Below are 24631 nucleotides of genomic sequence, written 5' to 3' on the forward strand. Positions count from 1 at the left end.
TCTTTAACTGTTAAAATATGGATGTTTAATGTGTTTTTTAATGCAACTATTGTATTTATTTCATAACAAATGAACTGTTAGTTTTCTTTCATGTTATTTGACCACACCACGCGTCAATTCATTTTTTTTCCAGAATTTAAGTCCTTCCAAGGCTTATTTGAAGTGATGTAAGCCTTTCTGGTCTGAAGTCTTAAAAAGTAAAATTATTTCATTTTATTAAATTCAACCCAGAATCATCAACTAAAAAGCAACACTTTTGGCAACGTTAATGCAAGAAGAGTGACTAATGAGATCACCCAAATGCACAGTGATTGTTTATTACTAGTCATGAATAAAAGCTCACTTTTGATCTGTTCTGTCTTTGGATAACTAGGAGCCGCTGAACCGTAGCCGAAGCAACCTACGAGAACAACAACAACAACACGAGCGTTATTGCTCTCCGCGTGGGCGCCCAACAAAACAAAAGCCATGAGCGACTCCAACCGCGAACGTTCGGCGCTGGTGAAAGGCGCCAAGGACATCGCGCGCGAGGTCAAGCGGCAGGCGGCCAAGAAGATCGGCCGCGGCTCAGACCGCCTCCAGGACGAGTACACCGGCCGCACATACGCCCGCTTCCAGGACGAGCTGGACGACGACTACTACGCCCAGCAGGGCTCGTACGGGGACGCTTCGGCAGGTCCCGGGCACGCCGCCGGCGAAGCGGGCGGAGGGGCCGCCGCCGACGATGAGGAGGGCGACAGCGATGCAACGGAGGGCCACGACGAAGAGGACGAGGTCTACGAGGGCGAGTACCAGGGCATCCCGCACGGCAAGGCCGGGAACAGCCACATGCCGGCGGGTGACGGCGGGGACCCTTACGGCGATGGTGGCACGGGAACGATTGCCGGACTGCAGACGGAGCGGGAGGAGATGGCGCAGCAGTACGAGGCGGTCATGCAGGAGTGCGGGCACGGCCGGTTCCAGTGGACCTTCTACATGGTGCTGGGGCTGGCTCTCATGGCGGACGGCGTCGAGGTGTTCGTGGTGGCCTTTGTGCTGCCCAGTGCCGAGCGCGATTTGTGCATTACTGACGCTGGAAAAGGATGGCTTGGTATGGCCTACGTAACTATCACACACGCACACACACCTTGGGGTGGGAATGGTCTTAGTAGGTGCATTTAGCTAAACATGAGATTTTGGAAATACATAGGTCCACTAATACATATTAGTGCATTTATATTATGTATGAATATACTTGAATTGTTAACCTGTAAGCGTTTCTGTGTTAGCTATTTATAATAAGTTACATTTAGTAAATGATTTAAATCTTACAACTGGAATATACACATATTAGTTGACAATATCTCATTCCAATTTTTCTCAATTATATTGATTACATGAAAAAAACTACATACATAATTTGTATCACACAAGCCTTACACATAACCATAACGTTACTTCGGATAAATTCAAGTGATCTCATTGGCCCACACCAAGTTGTCACTTACATATAGTCGATGGCAGGTATGTCGTTTTATAGAAAATATAAATCCCAGAAACCTCCAGTTTCACCCTAAAAAAATGTATATGCATGTTTTTATTATAGGGGACATAAAATATGCTGCTGACACAATCACACAATTGCTGTGCCGTTTTGGAACTTTAATATTCCCTATCAAACATCACACTCATCGACTTTATCACCATTCTTTTAAACGAATGACTCATTGTGCCTGTTATACACTGCAGGGGTAGGTATTAGCAGGAAACAATACAACATGTGCTTGTTAACCCACTACATGTTTGTAGGAGGCCAACAAAAGTGGATTTGCTCAAATGTGACATTGCCATTGCTTCAAGGCCAGACTGACCTCTCCTACACAGTGCTTGCCTTTTAAATTGAATGTATTACATCGCAATTTTATGAACAACCAATAGAACTTGCCATAGGGTTGGGAACGTGATGGTCTCGGTCACTAAAATAGATATTAAATTCTAATGGAATGGCTTAGGCTATGGTTCTAACTTGACTACATTAGTTTTAGTTGCTCCCAAATGTAAATAATGGAAGTGTTTGGTTGCAGATATGTAGTACATGTCCAATGAGCCCAGATCAGATATTTCAGTTGCCGGTACCACTAAAGTTTATTATCTTAAGTGCTACAATTTCTGCTCTGGCTCATGGACTACAGAGGTTCTGTAATAAGATCACCAACTGCTGCAATGTTGGTCAGTAATTTAAATTGCGTGCTTCTCAAAACAATCAGCATTTGGAATGTATACCATTATAACATATAAAAAAATCATAACCCTTTCCAATTCTGAGACATCTGCAAGTTACAGGGTGGGTTCCTGTCATCGCTGAATCTCGGAATGTGTAAGCGGTTAGTGTTAATTTTATTTAGAGAGGCATAGTGCCATTGTTTTTAAAGACATTGTACTCACTGCAGAGAACTGACGCGACATGACCACACTCTGCGAAAGATGATGCCAAACTGAGCTACACGCCCTCCCACTTGGCCTTGTGGGAGCCTCGGTGCGTCTTCAGACTTGAAACAGTACCGATAAAGTACGTGTACATCATCAGAACGGAATTTGAAAAAAACTGATGATGTACAGGTACACTTATGTCATCGGAATGGGAAATGGTTAATTTAAAGTATTGATGTCCCATGCTCTCAAAAGGGGCAGTCCTCATAGAGCATGCAAATAGATGTGCTTTGATTGAGCACGCTGCTGCCTATGTGCAAGAGGTGAAGGGAGGAGGCAGTGCGAAACTGACGCCCCAGCAAGACATCAACAGCCAGACTCCGCATGTGGGAATGATCGATGCTCCATTTCATTTTAGCCTGAGCAGGCAGGCAGTCATGATAGTGTTGTTATTTGCAAGATGGTGACCATTTGCTCAATATTCATGAAAGCAAAGTATGCATATTAAACAGATGCTAGGTAGAGGATGACAAAGTGGTGAGTGAGAGAAATGTCCAATGGCAGCATGCATGCACCTTTAACGAGACACTGTGCAAGTGTAATACGAACCACAAGACGTGCACTTTTACGCAGGGTTACGTATTGATTTCCTTCCATTGAGCAAATGGTTATGGCTGAAAAAAAGGCAAGGACTGGATTATGCAGAATCACCAGACGCCTTGATTTAACTAAGGCGCCTTGAAGTTGAACGTAAAGATCCTGGATAAGAGCGGGAAATTGGGTCACCTGAGGTTGGTGACCTTTGAACTTGGCATTGGCATGTCAAGGTTACGTGCTTTTTTATGCATGTCAAGAATGATTGTACCTTTTTTTCTGAGAGGACACCGTCTGCAGGCACCAAGCATATCGCGCATATCGGTCATTAATGGAGAGGCCAGGATACGTATTTATAGCCCTCATTTAATGATTCTTTTTGGCCAAAAGGGGGCTACAGCAGTGAAGGCTTGGGTGTGGCAATGGCGGCGAGAGCAATCCAAGCAAAAAGCTGAGGGCTCCGTGCAGCTCAAGGGGCCACGGAGTCCTGAGGGGAAAACAAAACGTGGGTGCATCAAATGTCAGCTCAAATTCAAATAATAAAACACTGGCAAAATTAAAACGTACACCGCCAATGAATCTCTGTTATCTAAATCTTGTCCGCATCTCTCTTTTTTCCCCCTCATCTCAATACGTAATATTTCTGTCTATATTTCTCTTATCTCTCACTGCACCCGTGCTGCGTGTCTTGTATACGTTCTGTCGTTCCACTCGGATCTCATTCATTGCAAGGGAAGACCTCCCCACCATCCCCCACTCCCTTTAGTGCAGGTCCTAGGGCAAGAGCAGTCCATGTTACACACACATAGCAATGTATAGGCAAGGAGTCTCCATGTTGTATTCTTTTAACGGTCTCTTTGGAATTTACAAGTCTAAGTACATTTTATGCAATGTTTGCACTGACGTATTCTGCGAATCACTGCACAGCCTAGTGTGTTAATCGCTGCACCAACCTAACGCACATAGGTTGTACTGTTACAATTAGGTCACTGGGGTTCTGTCTCCCTCTCTATGATTAATGGTGGGGAACGAACTTGCTGTACACCTCATAGTGTGCCAAGTTGGTGGGGGGGGGGGAGTCAAATGGTACATTGCCCGAACCCTACCCCCGCAATGCTGCCTAAGCCACTGCAGAGAGCCAGATTTCCACAATGGTGTTTGGTAACATCACTCGCTCAGTCGTGGCCCAACTGGGGATCTCTTTTTGTGCGTTTGTGTCTTACATCCGCGTTTGTGTGCGTGCGTGCGTTGCCGGTTGGGAGCCATCCAATAGTGAGCCATCACCTTAGAGAGTTACCACCTGTTCTGGTTTTCAGGATTATCCACCTTATTATGGTAACAGTCTCGTTTTTTTTAATGCACCACTTGGCAAGGCACCACTCGAGACAATGGCACATGCAGTTCTCTCTCCCGGTAATTGTGAGATGTTCTTCTTCCCATGATATGTCCTGGCCTTGTGTGCCACAGAGGTGGCAACTCTATCCACTTACGACATCCACACAACCAGCAGCCTTACATTGTATCTGTACCAATTAAGATATTTCACTCATACTGTCATGAAAGGCTTCGTGAATTACCTAGTCAAACATTTTCAAAACCTTACGTAAATATGCAGTATCCAGTGGGTTTGTTCTATATCTCTAGTTTGTATTTTCATATGTCTGTGCTTTTTCTTATTCATATTTCACCTACATGCTCATTTTACGCTGCATTGCCTGCCCGCCCTTTGCAAAAGCATAACCAAGGTGGGGTGGGCTGAATTTGTTTTTAATCTCACGATCATTGGGCACAGCTCGTAACTCCACACAAGCGGGATACGACTGTTGATTCACATCACAACCATGTCGATCTGAACCAAGGTTTAGGTCTTCATACGTTACTGCTCAAGGTAAGGTTTGATCCTGCGTAGTGGAACTGTGAAATCAAATCCCAGTCACCGTTTGAAGCAACCTATTAATTAATTCAGGCAATTAAAACATGTACCGCTTTTTTATATTATTTGGGTCTTTCGGTAAAGTCACGTAGATAGGTTCAAGGAAAAGAACAAAAAATAACAAATAATAATTTTCTTTGAACCTGTCTACGTGACTTTACCGAAAGACCCAAATAATATGAATTCCTGCAATCACGAAAGCTTTAAGTCAAGATGTACCACTTTGTGGATATTCAAAATTGGTGATCCCAAAGAGAGACTTGTCCCTAGCCATATGAATGTGGAAATTACACCACGAGCTTATAACCGCTCTTGGGAATTGACAAGGTTCAGAACTGATTGCATGTTGAAATGTTTTGTAAAAGTAGTCCATTCATTTATGATAATTTAATTCTACAAAATCATTGCTGAGGTAACGCCACAATTCTCAGTCACGTGATTCAGACTTCTCACTTTAACCTGTAAGTGAGCACATTACAACGATCTTAATGTGCTTCCAGTGGCCTCCTTTTTACCTGTACGTACAAGAATGACAAATATCAGCTGCGTGGCAGCGCCTGTATTCAATCTTGGTTTCCAGTTTCAGGTGACATGTGCAGGTGGAATTATTAAGTGACTGGAGTGCAAGCGTGCTATCTTAATCAGTGCCTTTTTTGTTGGACACGGCACATGGAGACCATTCAGTTTCCCAGGAGAACTGGCCCGATGGGAGTCTGACATTGGTGTGTTATTGTGCGTTGCCTTTGCAACATCAATGAATCCACCTGAGCCTGGAACACTGAAGGCGGAGTTTGTATGTCTTACTAAATATAGCTGCAAGCTATCAATGATTACAGTAACTTCTAAATCCTTTATGGATTTTGCTTATCAAAGGGGCGTCCAGAAAATACCTCCATATTGTCCCTTCTGTTGCTACGACCACAGCAAACTCCGCTGCCTATCTTAATCTTGCATCAATCACTTGGTGAAAATTGATGCTGCTGTCCCCAATGGACCCATCTCAGATGTGTCCTCTCTTCATTTGTGTTGGGTACAATTTTCTGTTTTTTTATTAATTCCCATGACCCTTGTAATAACCCCCGTGCCGTTGTTGGGTTGTGTTGTATATCGTACACCCACGTGCTACCTCTGACAGGCACCCTGGTGTACCTGGGCATGATGATGGGCTCAATAGTGTGGGGCGGCCTCGCGGATCAGCAGGGCCGACGCCAGTGCCTGCTCATGGCGCTCACAGTCAACAGCCTCTTCTCCTTCCTCTCCTCCTTCGTCTGGGACTACGGCACCTTCATCTTCTGCCGCTTTCTGGATGGATTTGGGTTTGCTGTGCACTTGGCTATCGGGCAAACGCACACACACACACACACGCCGGGCCTCTTGACTATTGAACCCTGTTGACGGTGGTGCGCAAGGACATAAGTTTAGTGAGTACAGTCTGGCACATTTATCATTAACACTGCCTTATGACAGACAAATATATGGTAGACTGAAGTTTTGGTCAGTGGCCCTTCTTCGAAGAAGCGAGGGGGCAGAGAGACTGAAGGAGGTTGCACTTTATATATTTGATTTAAAAAATACATAACACTTGACACTCCCCCATGTCAGGGCATGCATGCGAAGGTGCCGCGAGCTTCCCAGGGACCGTGGGATGCAGATACCGTGCCCCCCTGCAAGTCAACGTACATGATCTCAGGGAAACCATTCTTATCCAAAAATTCATTTATCCATGACCTCATCCCACCACTTCCTTGGAGACAAGATCAGATTTATTCTACAGTCGCAATTTGCAGAACATGTAGCTAACTATATATACGTCTCTTCCCTTTACATTGTATCGCGAATACGTCGTCACTTTATTAATACCACGACTTGATTTGCGTCGCCACAATCCACACTTACGTCGCTGACGGCACTATCGGTCATTTCTCGTATCTGTCGCCTCGGACTTCGCCTCCACCTACCCTGTAAATCGCTTTGATTGACGTCGTTTCGATATTCGTCGTCGCACCTTACTGTATATACATTTGAACTGCAAAAATTTTAATCAAACACAAATGGGCGTGGATATAATTTTTAAAGCCATGAGTCACTGCTGGAAACTACATAACTTCTGGGACAGTTTATTTATTTTAATAATTTTAGCTTTTGGCGTCATGTCATGAGAGCAAGAAATTTCTATTTCTTACTCTCGTAGCTGGCGGTGTGCATTGATTTTGTGTTCCAGAAAGTTCCTAGAAAATGACACCTCAGAAATAACTTTGAAGTGTCTGTAATAAATCTATATAACCTCGCTTGTGGCATAACTTTTAATGTCCCTCAAAAAATTGGTTTAATGGCATGCCAATCAAATAGCAACATTTCATTTTCAGAGCTGGATGAAGCCAAATTCATATGAAAAAAATACATTTATTGGTGACAATGCTGAAAAGGCCCACTGGCTCCAGTTGAGCACTCTGATTAATAATGGGTGGCCAACACAGCATTCCAGTGGTGCCAGTGCAAGTGTCTTGACTCCTGAGCTTCTAATGAATCTCCAATAAAAGTTAAATTTAATAACATATGAATGTGAATGTCACATTTTACGGTGGTGCAGTGGACCACCGCTACGAACCTGTAAAAGTGAGTTTGATTCACACCACAGCTAATGTCAGTGGTGAGAGATTTTATTAAACTGTCCTTGGTCTCCCCTAGGTCAACTCAGCCTTAAATGAGTACCTTGTGTGATGTGAAAAAATCTGCACTGTTGAGACAAAGGCAGACGTGCATGGTGCTAGTAACACTAATCCCTCACTAGCATCTGTTAATGGCTGCGTGGAGGATTTTAGTGGGTGTTATTTTATACGTGTATACATACACAGCATTAGTGAAGAAGTGGTTAGTGCACTGTGTTACGAACGCGGCAGCCCGAGTTCAATTCCCACTCGGGCCCAACATCGGAGACGAATATGTTAACCAGTCCAGGGATTCCCCTTTACCAACTCGCATTGTCCAGCTTGTTGAAGTATGGTGAAAACATTCTCCTTGACCGACACACCATGCGAAGGCCTTCATTCCTGCAGTGGATTTACAAAGGGACTGTAGATTCTTATTTTTATTGTTATTGTGGGTTTTTAAATTTTAAATAATAGTCACTATACCTCAAATAATAATTAAACGTATAGGCAGTGTTAATGACGAGGGGATTAATGGTATTCTGGTCTGTTTTAATGCAAAACTGCCAACGTCGTCATAAATATATATAATACGCAATTTCATGCAGATTAAATATTCAATGGCGACTACGTAATGGTCATAGTGATGCATCACAATCAATGTTATTGATGCCACAACACCTCTCCATTACTTTCTTCATTATTCCAGATCTTGTAACTGTTGCACAGTTGACACCCAACTTTCAATGTCCGCCCTCACATTATCCACGATGGTATCTGGCTTTAGACATTGCCCTTGATCACAGATCTCTGGGTGTCCACTCTATTGACTGTATCAGTGAAATGCCATCTCCGGTCTTGTATACATACCTACTCATCACAACGCCATTTCTATGATTACATCTGCAGTGCTTTCCTTATACATTCGCTGTTACTGGTAGGAAGCTTCTGGTTACACCAGCCCACAGGGGATTATTGTGTCCGTCCGTCCGTCGTGCAGGGAGGGGCTGGGTGGGGAGGGAGGGGCTGGGTGGGGAGGGGAGGGGAGGGTGGGGAGGGGCTGGGTGGGGAGGGTGGGGAGGGGCTGGCCACCCCGTGGTACCCTTATAAAACTCAATGTTTAACCTACTCACGCCGGCTTGTGCCCGCCCTCACAGTCGGGCATATTTGCGGAATACACCACGCCGCCGTTGACCCTGGTCATTGACCGAGCAACCCAACGTTCCTACCAGCTCCCTCTGCAGGAATGTGTTTAACTTGCAAGTGGCTTACCATAGCTTGAGTTGCAATTCCTAGCGTGTACCACATACACTGACTGATATTTTACTGCAAGTTGCCCACAGAACAAAAACATTACACCCGTCTCGTGCACCAATCTTTAAACATGAAAGTTGACCTCGGATTGAGAAACGAACCAACGAACGAAAGTTGACCTCTGTATATTTTTTCAAAGGACAATCTCCATAAATCAAAAATGATCATCCAAGTCGTGAATAACTGGACATTGGTCTTGGGACACCTAGCGCATTGCAACTGCTACGTGCAAAGACGCCTCCTAGAGGGCAGTAACAGCCACAACAGGGCATTAAGAACCTGGGGCTACCATTTAGTAAAATTTCTTGCCCGGTGTGCGGGGAAATAACAATAACTTAGCAATTTACAGAAAGGCCATGGAATAACATGTGGTGGTTCTTACTCCCCCTCAATGAATGGCATTCGTTAGAATAAATAAATAAATCACCCAATCTAACGTGTCTACAGCCATTTCCAACATTTGATTGCCTTGATTTAAATTCATGTTTTTATAAATGTTTTCTATGCCAAAATGTTAGCGTTAATTATCGTACAGAACTGTGTTACCAAAGACAAATGAGCCACCAGTGGGACAATACCATCCATAGACGCATGGCGAGGAGTAGTTACTGCTCAGCGTTCTTTCAGCCGCCAGCCGGCACACGATGAAATTAGCTCTATGTGATAAAAAAAAAAATCAACACATTGGTCAATTCTATTGGGCGTGTGTAACCATTGCCAATGGCGGCATCACCAAATAATTCATAAATTATTTGTTCTATCATGATAATACTATTCAGTCTGTGGACTAATTCTCTGTAGTACTCAGAGGAAAGCCACACAGAGAACGAATTCACACTCACAAATATGCACGTTTGACAAAACCTGTTTGCTGTACTGCCACCTTCTGGTCAGATCGCGGCCCATTGGGTGAGACGTGAAATGGCACTTGATGAAATGTGGGCATAATCCACCAACCAGCCCTGCTTTCAAACATAGTCCGCCAGCCCTGGATAACAGGCATTCATCACTATACTCAGAACACTCTTATATTTGTATATGTTTGGAGTGGAGCAATTGCTCAGTAATAGTGCACTGCACTACTTATTATTATCATCATCACCACGCTTGTTTACTCAAGAAAGCCTCTTGGAATCGTATTACTTTTTCTCAGGAGGATCCTGCCAAGTTTTTTTTGCAGCAGACAGGGGGCGATGATTGCTCTGTAGATTCCAATCCAGTAATTTGCGGGCAATTTTTCAAATTTGTACAATTTGGACCACGAACTTGGCCATCTGAATTCGAATCGTGGCCACGGCCACTCTGAACAAGTATGTGTGTCAAGAGGTCAACATGACCAATGCCATAGATCCTCGCACACATTGCCATTGCTTCTTGCCTCCTGCTAGATCCCTCACTAGCTATAGATTAACATTGAATGACAAGCAATTTAAATCCCTACCCGTATGGCAATTGCAGCGCAGTGTTTATGCGGAGTCAACAGTGCAATGGTGGCTGGTTTAAATTGGAGCTATAGGCTCTGTTATGTAACTTTCAAGTGTAGGACATTTTTTTGTCTGATCTTGACCCAACATTGTGACCGAATCATAAGTCTCTCATCCGAATCTCCTATCAAAAACTAGGTGCAGCGTGACTTTGGTGAACTCTGTTACATTAAGATTAAGTCTTCCATTTATGCACATTTCCAAACATTTGCAATAAGACCACAGATGTCTGTGCGGGTTCACAGGTTAGCTTCACCGTATTCATGATCTCTAAAGTAAGCAATATCAGATAACTGCATGTTCCGCATGGACAACAAGATACAGATTCACTTTTGGTATTGAACACAAAAAGAGCCCCAACACATTTATTGTTAACCCTTCCTTAAAAAGAAAAAGTATTTCATAGTTAATATATCGGGCAATGGCCATTCGTCGCAGACCTCTGGCCTATGTAGTGTAAATAAGGACAGGGTCCAATATGTTGCCGATTATATACTTTTATTATGTTTTTTTCTTTTCTTTGGACAACAAGATAGGCAGTGTTATTGTTGAATGTGTTGTTGTCTTGTTAATTTGTGCACCACTGCCAATGCAGTTTCACCACGTAATATCTTACTATTTAGTGCATATGTAAAAACATTCCCTCATTTTTATGTCATGGGAGATTCATATGCGAAATTTGTAAACTTACCCTTGACTAAATAGTATAAATAATTACGTATCAACTTTACAAACGATGGTTTGAAAGAGGCCGCGAGCTCAATAGGGTGCCACGGTGGCGAGATGTTAACTACCTCGCCTGATATACAGGAGCTCGTGGGTTCAATCCCTACCCTGACACCTGTATATTTGGAGTTTGCATGCTCTTCCCGTGGTCGTGTGAATTTTTCTCAGGGTCCTCTGGCCTTTCCCTCTACATTTACAAACGCGAGTTTAGAGTATTTGGCTGCTATCAGTTTCCACGTGATAAGCCACTTCGTTGAGCTATCATTTGTGGCCAGGTTGCTTCTGAAAAATGACTATATTGTTCAGCGGGCCTTACCTGGTAAAATAAAAATAATTGTCTTGAATTGTTTTAGGCTCTAACCTGCTTGACTGCATGTGAATGAATGGAATTGCTGATGCATGTGTTATTTTGCACGGTGTGACTGGATGCAGGATTGGTGGGATCATCCCGATTGTATACTCATATTATGCCGAGTTCCTGGCCCACGACAAGCGAGGGGAACATCTGAGCTGGCTGTGCATGACGTGGATGTTTGGGGGAATCTATGCCTCTGCTATGGCCTGGGCCATCATCCCTCACTACGGTGAGGCCTTCCACATGACCACCATTATGCCACAAGCAAGCACGTGCCTCCTTTGCTCATGCAACCGTTTTCTGTCATATGCATTCAGGGGTTTGCGTCGCGTTGCTCCCGTGTGCCTGTACATGATATTTTGAACCCACCGGGAGTGTAACGATTTACTCTGTTGACAATTCAGGGAATTGTTCCGGGCTTGAGTCAATAATTATATTATTTTTTATATTGTGGTGAATATTGTGGCCTCTGGTGTTTGCAGGAGTCAATGAACCTAATAAAAACATGACTTTTACATGCACGATTCAATACATTTTGAGCTTAAAAAGTCAATATTAATCATTAAAATTACGGATTGTTACACCCCTAGAAATTACTATTCGAGTTGTGTTGCATGGATTTAAGACTGACTCGTCAAAATCAGTAGATTTCAAAGGTATGAATGTGGCATCATTATGCATGGGTGTGACACAGAAAACATTTAGAAATGTCTCCATTTCAAGCACATGTAAAAACATGTTTTTTCATATAGACATACTCTGCACCTATGAATTAAGTGTGATTGATGAGGCAGCCTTTTATTTTATTGAAGAAAGTGATAAGCAAAATAAAATTGACAGCTTTTCAAGAGGACCACGTCATTCAATAACAAGTAAACAGCTGATAATTGGTTCTTTACCCTTCTATCTGGCAACAAAACTGACACCTTTTTGCAAAAAGGTGTCAGTTTTGTTGCCAGATAGAAGGGTAAAGAACCAATTATCATATTTTTACTGGCAAATGAGGTCCCCATAAAGTAAACAGCTCATAACATCAAATGGAGTGCGTGTTAAATAGGTACAAGTGACCATTGTAATTATAGCAGAAATCCTCACAAAATGCACAAATAAAAAATGGAGAAAAAACTTGGCCTTGGGATTGCTATAAAAACAGTAAAGGAAATTTGACTGCTTTTGGGTGACAATATATTTATTTACAGCAGGTGAAACTCAAGTTGTGATTAAACAAGCCCCGAGCCCTATTCGGTGTGGAGAAGCCTTCATCCAGCAGTGGATTGACAAAGGGCTGTAAATTAATAATTTTATCTTAAATTCACGTCGCAGTAAAAGAGATGCTGCAGCCAAGATTATAGGACACTAGGTGGCCTCGTTTTTACGTGCTGACGACATGTGTTCACTTACTGCAATGGGAATTTAGATTCCTCTACAATAATAATTAAAACATATTTTTAACTTCATACTGGTTCATGGACAATGAATGACATATACGTAAATATTTTTTGAGGCTGTGGTGATCTACACTACAGGGTTAACTGGATGTGAAGGCCACTCGGTTTGTTTTTCTGAAATATGATCACTTGTGTTGGCAGCTTGAGTATATTCAGAGCTGAATATGAGGGGAACTCAATTACTGTAATGCTAGAATATTCTGATTCGAGACGCCACCTGCCCACATCATTGTGGGTAAAATGAGCTATTCTGTTTATGTAAAGGGAAAACTAGAGAATGTAAAAATATTGTTCCCCATCCTGATAATTTATTCAACAGAGTCGACATGCAACAGCATACACTTTTCACCCCCTCCTGTTTTATAGTCATATAAGCAAACTGGTTTTGGCTGTGTATGCATTTTAAACAGTGTATATTTTAACTGATAATGAATTGCTGAAATGTACTAATGTATGATTCATTATTCATCTTCTGGATGAAAATATCCTCATTGCATATTTTTTGTTTCTAGGGGTGGAACAGTTCACCCCAGTGGCAGATCCACGATTTTTTTTTGCAATTCAGGATCAAGATCCGATTCAATCATCTTCACTAACCTGCTTCTCTTCTTTAAAAAAAAAACAAACTCCTCTTCGGAGCGCATCCCACTGGTCCTCCCAATCCAGCCCCACCCCAACACCTCCTTAACCGCTCCTGCCTCTTCTCCTGTCACCATAACTGCACCACCACTTTTAATAACATCGCTGTTTATCTCAACCACTATCACGTTAAGTACAATTTCATAATTGCTGTAAGATAAGATAATGTGTTCTCTTTAACATTATGGTAAATGGCAGTGCCCCTTAATGGCCGCAGTGGAGATATGAGCATCAATCGTTGTACATGTGATTAAATTTGTGTATCGTGAGCTTATACATCGATGTTTAATCGATTCACCCTTTTTATTGAGTCTCATGAGCAGAATATGGCCCCACATTAGAGAATAGAGCTATTCACCACCATTGAGGAGCCATAATATCCTAGCTAGATTTATATAGTACCTTAACCCGAGGCACTTTACAGCAATTATATGAAACGGTACATAAGATGAGGCTGGTTGAGATAAAGTGTGGGGTTATTAAAAGTGGTGGTGTAGTTGTCGTGAAAGTTGGGAGGACAGGCAGGAAGGGGTTGGGGTTTGCCTGGTCTTAAGCTGGGGTTGCGAGGGCAGGGAGTAGCAGTAAGATGAGCTCGGGAGAAGAGATGGGGGGGTTGTTTTAAGGAAGGAGTGGAAGGTGGTTCGTGAAGGTGATTGTTTTATGTGCAGTGGGAGTTTGATCCGGTGAAGGGGGAGCAAAACGGGCAAATGAAGGAAAGCGTGATTGGGTACAGGGTGAAGGAGGCACAGCGAGGGACAGCAGAGATTTTCGAGTGCAGAGGACGGGATGTTGCAGCAAAGCTTAGCTTGTGCACAGTTTTATAAAAAAAAAACATTTGCCAAATCACAGCATGAAGACTTGAAGCCCTGCAGGATGTTTGCAAGCCCGCTGCTGGGTTTGTCTTGTGTGTGCTCGCTTGGCGTGCAGGCTGGAGCTTCGGCATGGGCTCCGCTTATCAGTTCCACAGCTGGCGAGTTTTTGTGATCGTGTGTGCGCTCCCAGCAGTCGCCTCCATCGTGTGTCTAACCTTCATGCCCGAGAGCCCACGTCACCTGCTGGAGGTAGAGACACAACCGCAAGCCTCACCGGTCCTTTCCACGATGCTGATTCTCGCCTCCTCAGCTCACGATTTACTTGTATTTTTTTGCCAAAAATCAATCCGGTAATAAAAAGAAAGATTATTATTGTAATAATATATTCTACGGATATTCAGTGCCACGTGCAGCATACTATGCAGCCAGTTAGCCTAGTGACAGAATTCCAGACTTTCGCATTAAATTTAAACAAATGCATACCGAGTATTAAGAAATATTACCCAGAATATTAGTGAGTTTAAATAAGAGCATTTTTAATCAGCACCCAGCACACGGTGGAAGCCGACTGAAGATAGCAAACACAACCTGCACAAAACACAGACAACTTACCACAGAAGGGTTGAGGCTGTTCTCAACCTGATACATCTTTAGACAAATGCTAATCGTGACAGACAGGGCATGGGAAGGGCCTTCATTCAGCAGTGCATTGTTTTATTTTATATTTTATATTGTAACAAGTGAGTCGAGGCTTGCACATGTCCCCACTGCATGCTCGGAGGCAACAAGGGATGGGGGCCACAGCACACAATGAACATTGACCCCACAGAGATGCCGCTCAGTGAGCTGTCCTCTCAGATAAAATAAGCAAGCTATATGAAAGCTGAGTAGTGTAAAGGTGTAGCCTTACAATTGCTCCACTACCAGGGAGTTCTATAGAGACCATTTCTAGGGTATTCTTGGCCGACTCTTCCATGCTGGCCAGAGATTTTGGGAGAGGCGAGAGCACCTACAATTTCACCCCTCCCCCCAAAATTCGACCGGCCGATCAACGAACTGTGTGGTTGTACCCAGTCAGCTGCTGGGTGAACAGAAGTGCAATAAACGTGTCCATTGCTTTATCGACAACGCCGGAGATTAAACCGTATGGGGGACATCTGTATTTAAAGTCCAGTGTGTTAACAATTGCACAATAGCAACATCCTTGAGTAACTAAGCAAACGATGGGGTTACCCAACATTTTGCATAAAAGCAGTATTAAAACACACTGCAGTATCACCGGCAGGGTTAAAAGTGGTAATTTATAGATATTTACCAGAGCAAATGTGTTGAATTCGTTTTTTTTAATTCATGTAAGGCCCCTATTTTAAAACGTTTCAATATTCAGGACCCCCTCCACCCCCTTGCGTAGTTTTCTAAACGTGCCCATTGTCACAGGACTACACCCACGGCAGTGAAACCAGCCCCATACCCCTTTTTCTCCATCTCAATGGGAAAGGGCAATTTAACTCGGGACTAAATACGCTTGTGCTTCTGAACGAAGCAGACATTCTCACAGGCCGGTGAGCTACGATCAGAAACAAAAGCAGCGTGGGAAAAAATATCTCTTCACGGGAGTGGTTTGATCACAGGAATGGCGCAATGTGGAAGCTGGCTACTCAGTTTGTGAGCCTGCCCCGGGACACGTGCTGCTCACGAGTAAAATGCCAATACGAGGCAAGCCAGCCTCGAGCAATACCGGTCAATTAAGGGAAACAAATGGCCGTGCTCGCTTGGCTATAAGGTGTTCTGTTGACGTAATAAGGGCATCTTCTATAAATACGTGTGAGGATTGCACACAATCGTGCGAATTGTGTTGTGCGGTGACACGCAGATGGGCAAGCACGATGAAGCATGGATGATTCTGAAGCGAGTGCATGACACCAACATGAAGGCACGTGGACATCCGGAGAAAGTGTTCACCGTAAGTTTAAAACCAGCAGTATCTATTGCATTATATCTGGCCTGTTATTTGTTACATGTTGTTTATCTTTCCCTTTGATGTTCCCGCTGTGTTCTTGGCTCTTGAAAAACTGTAAGAATTAATTATTAAAAAAACTAACAGTAATCTGCAGGGTTATCTGAATTAAGGAAGTAGATACTATGGATATAGAGTTTAATTGAAACACATGGCATAGACAGGTTCAAAATATAAAAGTTGGTAATAATCATTGTATTCTTTGGGTCTTTCGGTAAAGTCACGTAGATAGAAAAAGTAATAACAATAAAGTAATACAAATCTAAATGAAAATAAAGTGAATAAAAATATTCACTTTATTAAAATAAAGTGAATAAAAAATATTCACTTTATTTTTAATTTTTATTGTTATCATTTTTCTATCTACGTGACTTTACCAAAAGACCCAAAGAATATGGATTCCTGCAGTCACGAAAGCTTTAAGTCAAGACTTAATAATCATCGTACTTCACATTGTGTCTATACTGGTTTCAATTCCCGTAGATGCCCTCTGTGTGTACCTGAATAGTTCTTTCAATTAAATACTTTTGGAAAAAAAGCTAACAGCATCACAGGCAGCTTCACAACACTACAGGAACGTTTACTAGGGAATGTGTTTGCTCTTGCATCTGACCATAAGACTGATTTCGTCACTCATTGAAATCGCATGCACAATTATAAAATGGCAATTAAGCACACAATTAAATGAACATGTACAAAAAAGTGCCTTTTCTATTATATATAACAGCATTAATGCGTATATTATAAGTATGGTATTTTGTGCTAATTTCTGATAGTTTACTTACAGTAACAGCCAATGATACAGACCATTCAAACTGTCTCCCTACTCAAATATGCAATGGGGCTGGTGCTTATCTTGTTTTTATAGCCCCGAGTCAGTATGTACTGATATTCCACAGTCTCTTGGCGGGACCAGTCCATCCATTGATATTTGTTGACTCTTCCCCCAGCAGATGGAAAGGTTGCTTGTGAGTTTAAAAGCATTGATTTTCCTCAACTCTCCTCAAACATACAATGGCATCTTACCTTGAATGGATGAAATCATACAGAACCAACCAACTCTTGCTCTGTGTTTGAGTGTATTTCGCTCCTAGGGTGTAGTTATTTCACATGCCAGACAGTGCGGGGAGCGATTACACATCCCAGCACACAGTAGGAGCCAACACGAGATGGCAAACACGGCATGGCCTGCAGCACTTTCAAACATTACGTCCACGTTTATTCCATTTTTTAAGATGGAATTTTAAGATGGAATTTTATTGTGCTCAATGTATGGTTTAAAATGTAATTATTTATTTATAAAATTTTAGAGAATGCTTTAATTGCACTTTTAGTTTCAATTTATATTGTCTTATCCACAAATTGTATACTGATTGATAATAGGTTTTCCCCTTTTTTGTGGCAACAAAACAGGTGTTGAGATGTTAAAACACCAAACTGAAACCTTTTACAAGGAATCATGTCTGCATTAACCACAATACCTGTGGTCAGCATGCAAACAAAAAACATACTCTGATAATATATGCATTGTCTTTGAAACTGATTGGTCCACACCAGAGACAGCTTTCTTTTGAGCCTAGTCTCAAAACGGTGTTAGACCAGAAGACACCAAAAGGCGTACAGCACAAAGACAATGCAATATCTAAGCAATGAGAGCTCGGGGTGAGCAGCTACATCATGGCACCTTTTTCTTGCATTCTGACCACAGGTATTGTGGTTAATGCAGACATGATTATTTGTAAAAGGTTTCAGTTTGGTGTTTTTACATCTCGACACCTGTTTTGTTGCCAGAAAAATGGCGAAAACCTATTATCATATTTTGGTACTGGCAAGGGAGTTCCCATGATGTATGCTGATTGTTTCCACTGGGAACATGTCATGAGCTATAGACTCTATTAGGGACTTTTCAGAGCATTGCAACACCCCGTATTAGAGACCAGAAGCAGATATCACAGATTACTTCTGAGATCCCTTCAAGTGAACTCTTATTCTCAGCCGACCTGCTGTAGGGCAATGATCTTTGGATGACAATTGTGCAACAGGCATTGAGAACCCGGTTTCATTTCGGGTGGCTGCCCAGATTCAACCCCAGGAAATCAGCAGTGACAGCTCTGATGTCTGAGCCACCTGGCACCTCAGTTCTCATTTAAATAATATTTTAACTATTCATTAGATAATGCGATGTCTACAGTTGAACTTGCACGGTTTGATGTGTCACGTTAACATACCATGTTAAACAAGTTCTTTGTTCGTAAAAAATTTTTTTATCATTCATTTAAATATGGCCTATGAAGGTCGCAAACACAACCTCCACCTTCTCCTTTTACCTGTGCTGGCCCCGAGCAGGTAACCGATCTGGTGATCGAGCCAAGGAAACTGAACACATTTGTCAATAATACCGCCTTAAAATAAAAATAAAGTGTTATTGACAAATGTGTTGAATTTGTGTTATTTTGTGCACCACTGCCAACACATTATCACCATAACCTGCTTAGCCTTAAAACATTCACCCATGTTGGAATATAGAAGTTAGTCTGTCAGGAGGCTTGTTGCGTGTACATCACCAACAATGTAGCCCGTGACAAGGGTGAGAGTTGCAGAGGAACACGCCACTGTAATTTCACAGTGCTGCAACTCATGTTGAATGGTGCAACGCAGGCAAATACAATGTTGTCAGCAACTTATATTTCATTTCAGCATGAGATCCATGAACTGACACGTGTGTGCATGTGTACATCATCAGCATAAGCATATTATCATTAATTGATAAAATACAAGTGTACATGTGTTGGTGAATGGTCGGTCCTAGCCAGAAGTGGGTTGATGTGCTGGTGTCAGGACCAGATAATCCTTCCCTACCCCCTCCCTGGGTCTTCCTACCAAATGCTGAATGTGCTTCATTAAGTCTGAGTCGCGAGCATTAATACTGAAGACTAAAAATATAAATGCACCTTACTCTGACCGAGCCTCAAGTATTCCCACTGAACTCTTAGAATCTTCTGGTACCACTAGTCCGCATCATTTGCCTCAGGCTTTAACGGAAGAGCTTTAGAATCCTAAAGGTACCTTGAGTTTTCTGAATCTGTGGCATGAACAGATAATCCTAAGAATCACACAGGTACCTTTGTCTGGTCGCTGGGTCTTGGGCATTGACAGTGAACCCTAAGGACCCCAAAAGTACCTTAGCTTGGCTTTGTGTGCTCATGAAATGAAAAAGAAGTCAACACCTATATGTCAATAACATTGTGGCCTTAAAAGGAAAATATATATAATAGGCGACGTTTCTGGAAATGGCCCTTCTTCATAGCACAAAATAGAAAGGCCAGAGAGAGTGTATAGGGGTTAGAGACTGCACTTTACACTATGGGGCCTGATATGGCCTGAAGAGAATCACATTTAAAAAATGTTCTGATTGCCATGTTTTTGTGTGCATGCACCATTTGGTGTATATATGTGCGCTCACCTTCTAAGTACAGTTGTGATGCACATGCTTTTGAAGTTGTATAAATTGCACTTCTTTGTATACTGTACCTCATTTTAAAATGTATCTAATTTTGTATTTCTTCTTCATATACATTGTAAATATATCTGCATTGCATATTGCTCCGTTTTGTCTGATTGCACTTGTTTTATGCTTGTAAACTTTACACTTCATGACCTAGATATCCCTTGAAAGGGAGACTTTTAGTTTCCATGGGTTTTCATTTAATGGTTAAAGCCGATTTTAATATAAAATTAATGAGTATGAAACCCAAATGAATTAATCTTGTCAGGTGCTCTAACTTATTAACATAGACGTTTACTATGAAGTATGTTCCACATTTCATCATTCACTAATGAATGCTCATAACGACAATTGTTATTGGCGATGCACTGTGTCCTAACCATAGGTGACTCAGCTGAAGGTGGTGAAGCAGGTGGACGGCGTGACGGAGTTGAACTCTGACACGGGGACGTGGCACCGCCGCTGGGCCGCCAGAGCCACCTGCGAGGCCTCCAAGGTGTGCAGAACGGTGACACGCAAGAACCGTCTCCCCCGCCGCCGCCGTTGTCACCGTAACCAATAGATTGAATATTATTGTACACCATTGGAACCTCATTTGCCAGTAAAAAAATATGATAATTGTTTTTTTACCCTTCTATCTGGCAACAAAACTGACACCTTTTTTTACAAGGAGTCATGTTTGCATAGACCACAATACCTGCAGCCATAATGCAAACAAAAAACATAACTCTGATAATATATGCACTGTCCTTGAAGTTGATTGGTCCACACCCAAGAGCTCTAAGGAAAGCTGTCTCGGGTGTGGACCAATCAACTTTCCTTAGAGCTCTAAGGAAAGCTGTCTCGGGTGTGGACCAATCAACTTCAAGGACAGTGCATATATTATCAGAGTTATGTTTTTTTTTTGCATTATGGCTGCAGGTATTGTGGTCTATGCAAACATGACTCCTTGTAAAAAAGGTGTCAGTTTTGTTGCCAGATAGAAGGGTAAAAAAACAATTATCATATTATTGTACACTTAGAATTATCATATGAACCTTATGGCGGGACCCCGGGGTCCCGAATAAACGGAAGTCAAAATCGTAATTAATTAACTTGTTCCTGTGATATTCTATGATGAGCAAACGCATGCATGAAGAGTGCCTCACAGGGGATAAAAAGTGCTATTTCATACAATATCTCAATTGCATATCGACTGATTGAGCAGAAATCCTTTGTATGGTTTATCAATGGAGTGGATCAGTGGCACAGTGATTAACGCCCTACCACGGATAACGTCAGTGATGAATGATATCTGAACCTTGCTCTGTCCCTTTCACCAACCAACTTTGATTAAAGTACAGGTATCCCTCGATTTACAAACATTCGGTTTATGAAATTTTGCGTTAATTGCAATTGACAAATTATGGGCACTGTTTGATTGACGAATCAAATCTCCACGTAAACGAAATTTCACGCGGCACGCACACCATGAGATCAAACAAGAAGCTCCCGGGAGGCTGCGTCATCCATCTGCGAGAGCGTCACGGTATCCTTAGAGTGTACCAGTAATGCCTCCACATCACTTTACAGTCATTCCAACATGCAGAATTTCGGTGATTTCCCTCGAAAAAGTGAATTATTTTTGTTTAAAATGCATTATTCAATCATCTTAATAATTATGTTCTGTATTATTCTGGTTGTATTGTGAAAAGTGATATAGGTGTGTATTTTAGGGTTAGGAGTAGAGATGGAATGACTGTCTGAAACGCATCCTTAATTTTTCGTATTAAATTAATGGGAAAAGCCATTCCGGTTTACGAGGTTTAGTTTTACGAGCGTAAATCGAGTTTTATCTGTCTGGTCAACCAACTGCTATGACCGACACGCGTGGCAAGGCCCTCATCTAGCCATAGATGTGAAAGGGAGTCCACACAAGTCATCCTGGTAAGATAACTTTATTATTCCAGTAACATCAACATGAACACTTGCAGGGCACGAACGCCATTGTTGACGACTGTCGTTTTCTTTCCCGGAGCCCACGTCCCTCTGTCTTCTCACTGCCTTATCTACCCTCTCTCTTCCTCTCCTTTTTCCCATCGATGTGTATCGTTTTGGGTGTTCTCCCCCCAATCACCTATCACTTTTTTAGCACATTTCGTACCAGCCCACTTCTTCAATGATTTCTCTGGGCGTGGTCACTTGACCTTTGCGTATACCCCGCACGACATATACACGTGGACAAATGGTTGTGAATGATTATTCATGGAATTGACGTTGACTTAAGTGTATGATCCTTATTTGTAAACATAAAAAAACATAAAAAAACACATTAAAGCTGCACACGGGGTAATAGAATTTATAAACTGTACAGAATTACCACTTGCATTTCATTTACTGAAATTGGCAAATGTGTATATGCTTCATTTTCATTACGACGTTTGCTTGAAAAAAAAGTTTAGTGTACTGACATAACCATTGTGTTGGTAATATTCCATCAGTCACCTATTTAAACATTAATTATATTTACAGAAATGTAAAGCTTTATTTATTTATATCTTTCTCTTTATTTTAATCACTCTTCTTTAAACTATCAATTTGCAGCAACAGGACATGCCTTTAATTGTACCACTGTACTTGGTTTAATTAAGCATCATCCTTCAATGTCAAATATCATTAACAGTTAATTCCCTTCCAAGCTCCAATATATGCCAGCAGTCTTCACAGTGAATTGGTCGAGAGAGAAATTTTTTACATTCTGCAAATGCATCGAACCTCAGTGGTGTATCTATTTTCTTGCCATTGACTTCCCGTTCCCTTTCTGAACTGGTGAGGCATTTATTAAAGTCAATGATCACAAATTAATTAACTTTTTACCGGAAATGGCTTATGTGAACGTCTTGAAATTAGACGCTGACATTGGTAGCTGAACAACTCAAAGGTAAAACACCAGGTGGGTTAATTCTTGTCTTTACCAAACCAAACACAAAATGGTTACACCCACTTGACAATTGTGGAAATGGCTATATTCCTCTGCAATCAAATGGCTTCCACCAGGAGGAAAATAAATTCTGCTGTGGATTTTTTCGCCTCAGAAAGGTCTGAAGTGAGAGTGGGGCTTAGGCAGAGCCATCACATAGCCAGAGCTAGGAACAATCCTCAGAAAATACATAATCTGTTTTACCATATGCAGAAACGTGGCTTCCTCGTTGTGGTGAGTGCCCAACAGAGCCGGCCTGGTGACTGCTCTATCCACGGTGCCGTACAACAGTGTCAATGAAATGTGGCAGAACTTTCCCCCACATACCTTTTCCTGTCCTTTCCAGCCCTTCTTGGAATGTCATCACAATGCTGCAAATATTTAAAAAGCCATGTACAGAAGGCAGAACGTGGAGGATAAATTGGAAGTTTTTATGCTGACAGTACCTTGCCCTACTTTTTATTCCTCATCAATAAAACGTGTTTTTTTGGCTATACAGCACTCTGTCACGCTATTATCAACTTTCCACAGTTGCTCATAGTAAATTAATGATCAATGACAATTGCTAGCAACATCGTCATCATCATCATCAGCCATTGTCTATCCACTGCTGGATGAACGCCTCTCCGCGCCATCGCCATCCCTTCGGTTCAGTGCTGCCACAATCCATCTCACTCCTGCACACGAGATAATCTCATTGCTCCATCTTCATGGTGGTTATCCTCTTGGACACTATCTCTCCTTTGGCTGCCATTCCATAACCAGTCTCGTATATCACCAATCATCCCGTCCCGTGATTTGTTCTGTCCAAGCCCATTTACTTTTCTTAATTGTCAATATGACAGCAATGATGAGCTAAATATTTTCCCGAGTTGCCTTAAGGCAGCTGGGTGAATTGCCAGGTCCACTAGTGCATAGGCACCATCCCAGCTAGGAGGTATAATTGGCCATTAAAATTGAAGCAACACTGTATTCTTACATCACTAGGTCAGTCTACTCCTATGCAGGTGACCTTGTATGTGATGTCCTGTCGCTAAACACAAAAGGTCATCTGCACCTTGGTGACAGTATCTAACCATTTAATCAAGCTGCCATTGTCTTCACAGCAGACAGGAGGGCGCTTATGCCCAGTGGGAATTGTGTGTGATGGCTGGGTTCTCAGGGGTAATTGGCAGTATTGACGGCTTGCATGTGGCTATCAGGTGGCCTTCAGCGGCCGCTGAGATGTACGTCAACATCAGTCGCAAAGGTTACCATTCTGTGAACGCGCAGCTGGTATGTGATGAACACTAATGGATGCTATATACCAGGGGTGGACCAACCGCGACCGCATGTCGCTCCCGGGCAATTCAAGTGTGGATCAATGGAGATCCATTTGACTTTAACATTTCAGTATAGCTTTATTTGAAACAAGAAAAATCTGTGCACGTGGGAGCAGCCCCCATGGCACTGTCTCTTGGCAGCAGAGCCAGCCATGGGCAGTTCCATAGGGCTTCTGCAGATCTCAAAATTTAAAACTGCAAAGGCAACCAGTGCAAGCGACCCAGCCGCGTGACGACCATGTGTGTCTTGTGGCTCTCGGCTAAATGAAAATGTTGGTCTGGAGCTCGTGTTTGGTCAGGATGTTTGGCCACCTCTGCTATATATGTTCGCACACTACCTAATGGGTGCGCATGATGAGAGCGTACCAGAGCATGTGATTGTAACCCCCACGCTGGGCTTTGGTGACTGCCGGGTGCGAGGAGATTGACTGCTAGGCAACAGGTGGCATGGGGTGCACCCTTACCT

General features: G+C 42.4%; 1 protein-coding gene across 1 annotated transcript in view; it reads left to right on the forward strand.

Moving 5' to 3' along the window:
- LOC133346428 (synaptic vesicle glycoprotein 2C-like) overlaps positions 1-24631 on the forward strand; it is an 86667-nt gene that overhangs the window by 23855 nt on the left and 38181 nt on the right. The window contains exons 2-7 of the mRNA XM_061557992.1: positions 374-1090; positions 6072-6252; positions 11541-11692; positions 14478-14611; positions 16236-16325; positions 20270-20380. Coding sequence (XP_061413976.1) covers positions 469-1090; positions 6072-6252; positions 11541-11692; positions 14478-14611; positions 16236-16325; positions 20270-20380 — 1290 coding nt within the window. The 5' untranslated portion in view covers positions 374-468. The remainder of the gene's footprint in view (positions 1-373; positions 1091-6071; positions 6253-11540; positions 11693-14477; positions 14612-16235; positions 16326-20269; positions 20381-24631) is intronic.

The sequence above is a fragment of the Lethenteron reissneri genome, chromosome 24 (genome assembly GCF_015708825.2).
Source record: "Lethenteron reissneri isolate LAM-NWPU_2019-01 chromosome 24, ASM1570882v1, whole genome shotgun sequence".
Taxonomy (NCBI): domain Eukaryota; kingdom Metazoa; phylum Chordata; class Hyperoartia; order Petromyzontiformes; family Petromyzontidae; genus Lethenteron; species Lethenteron reissneri.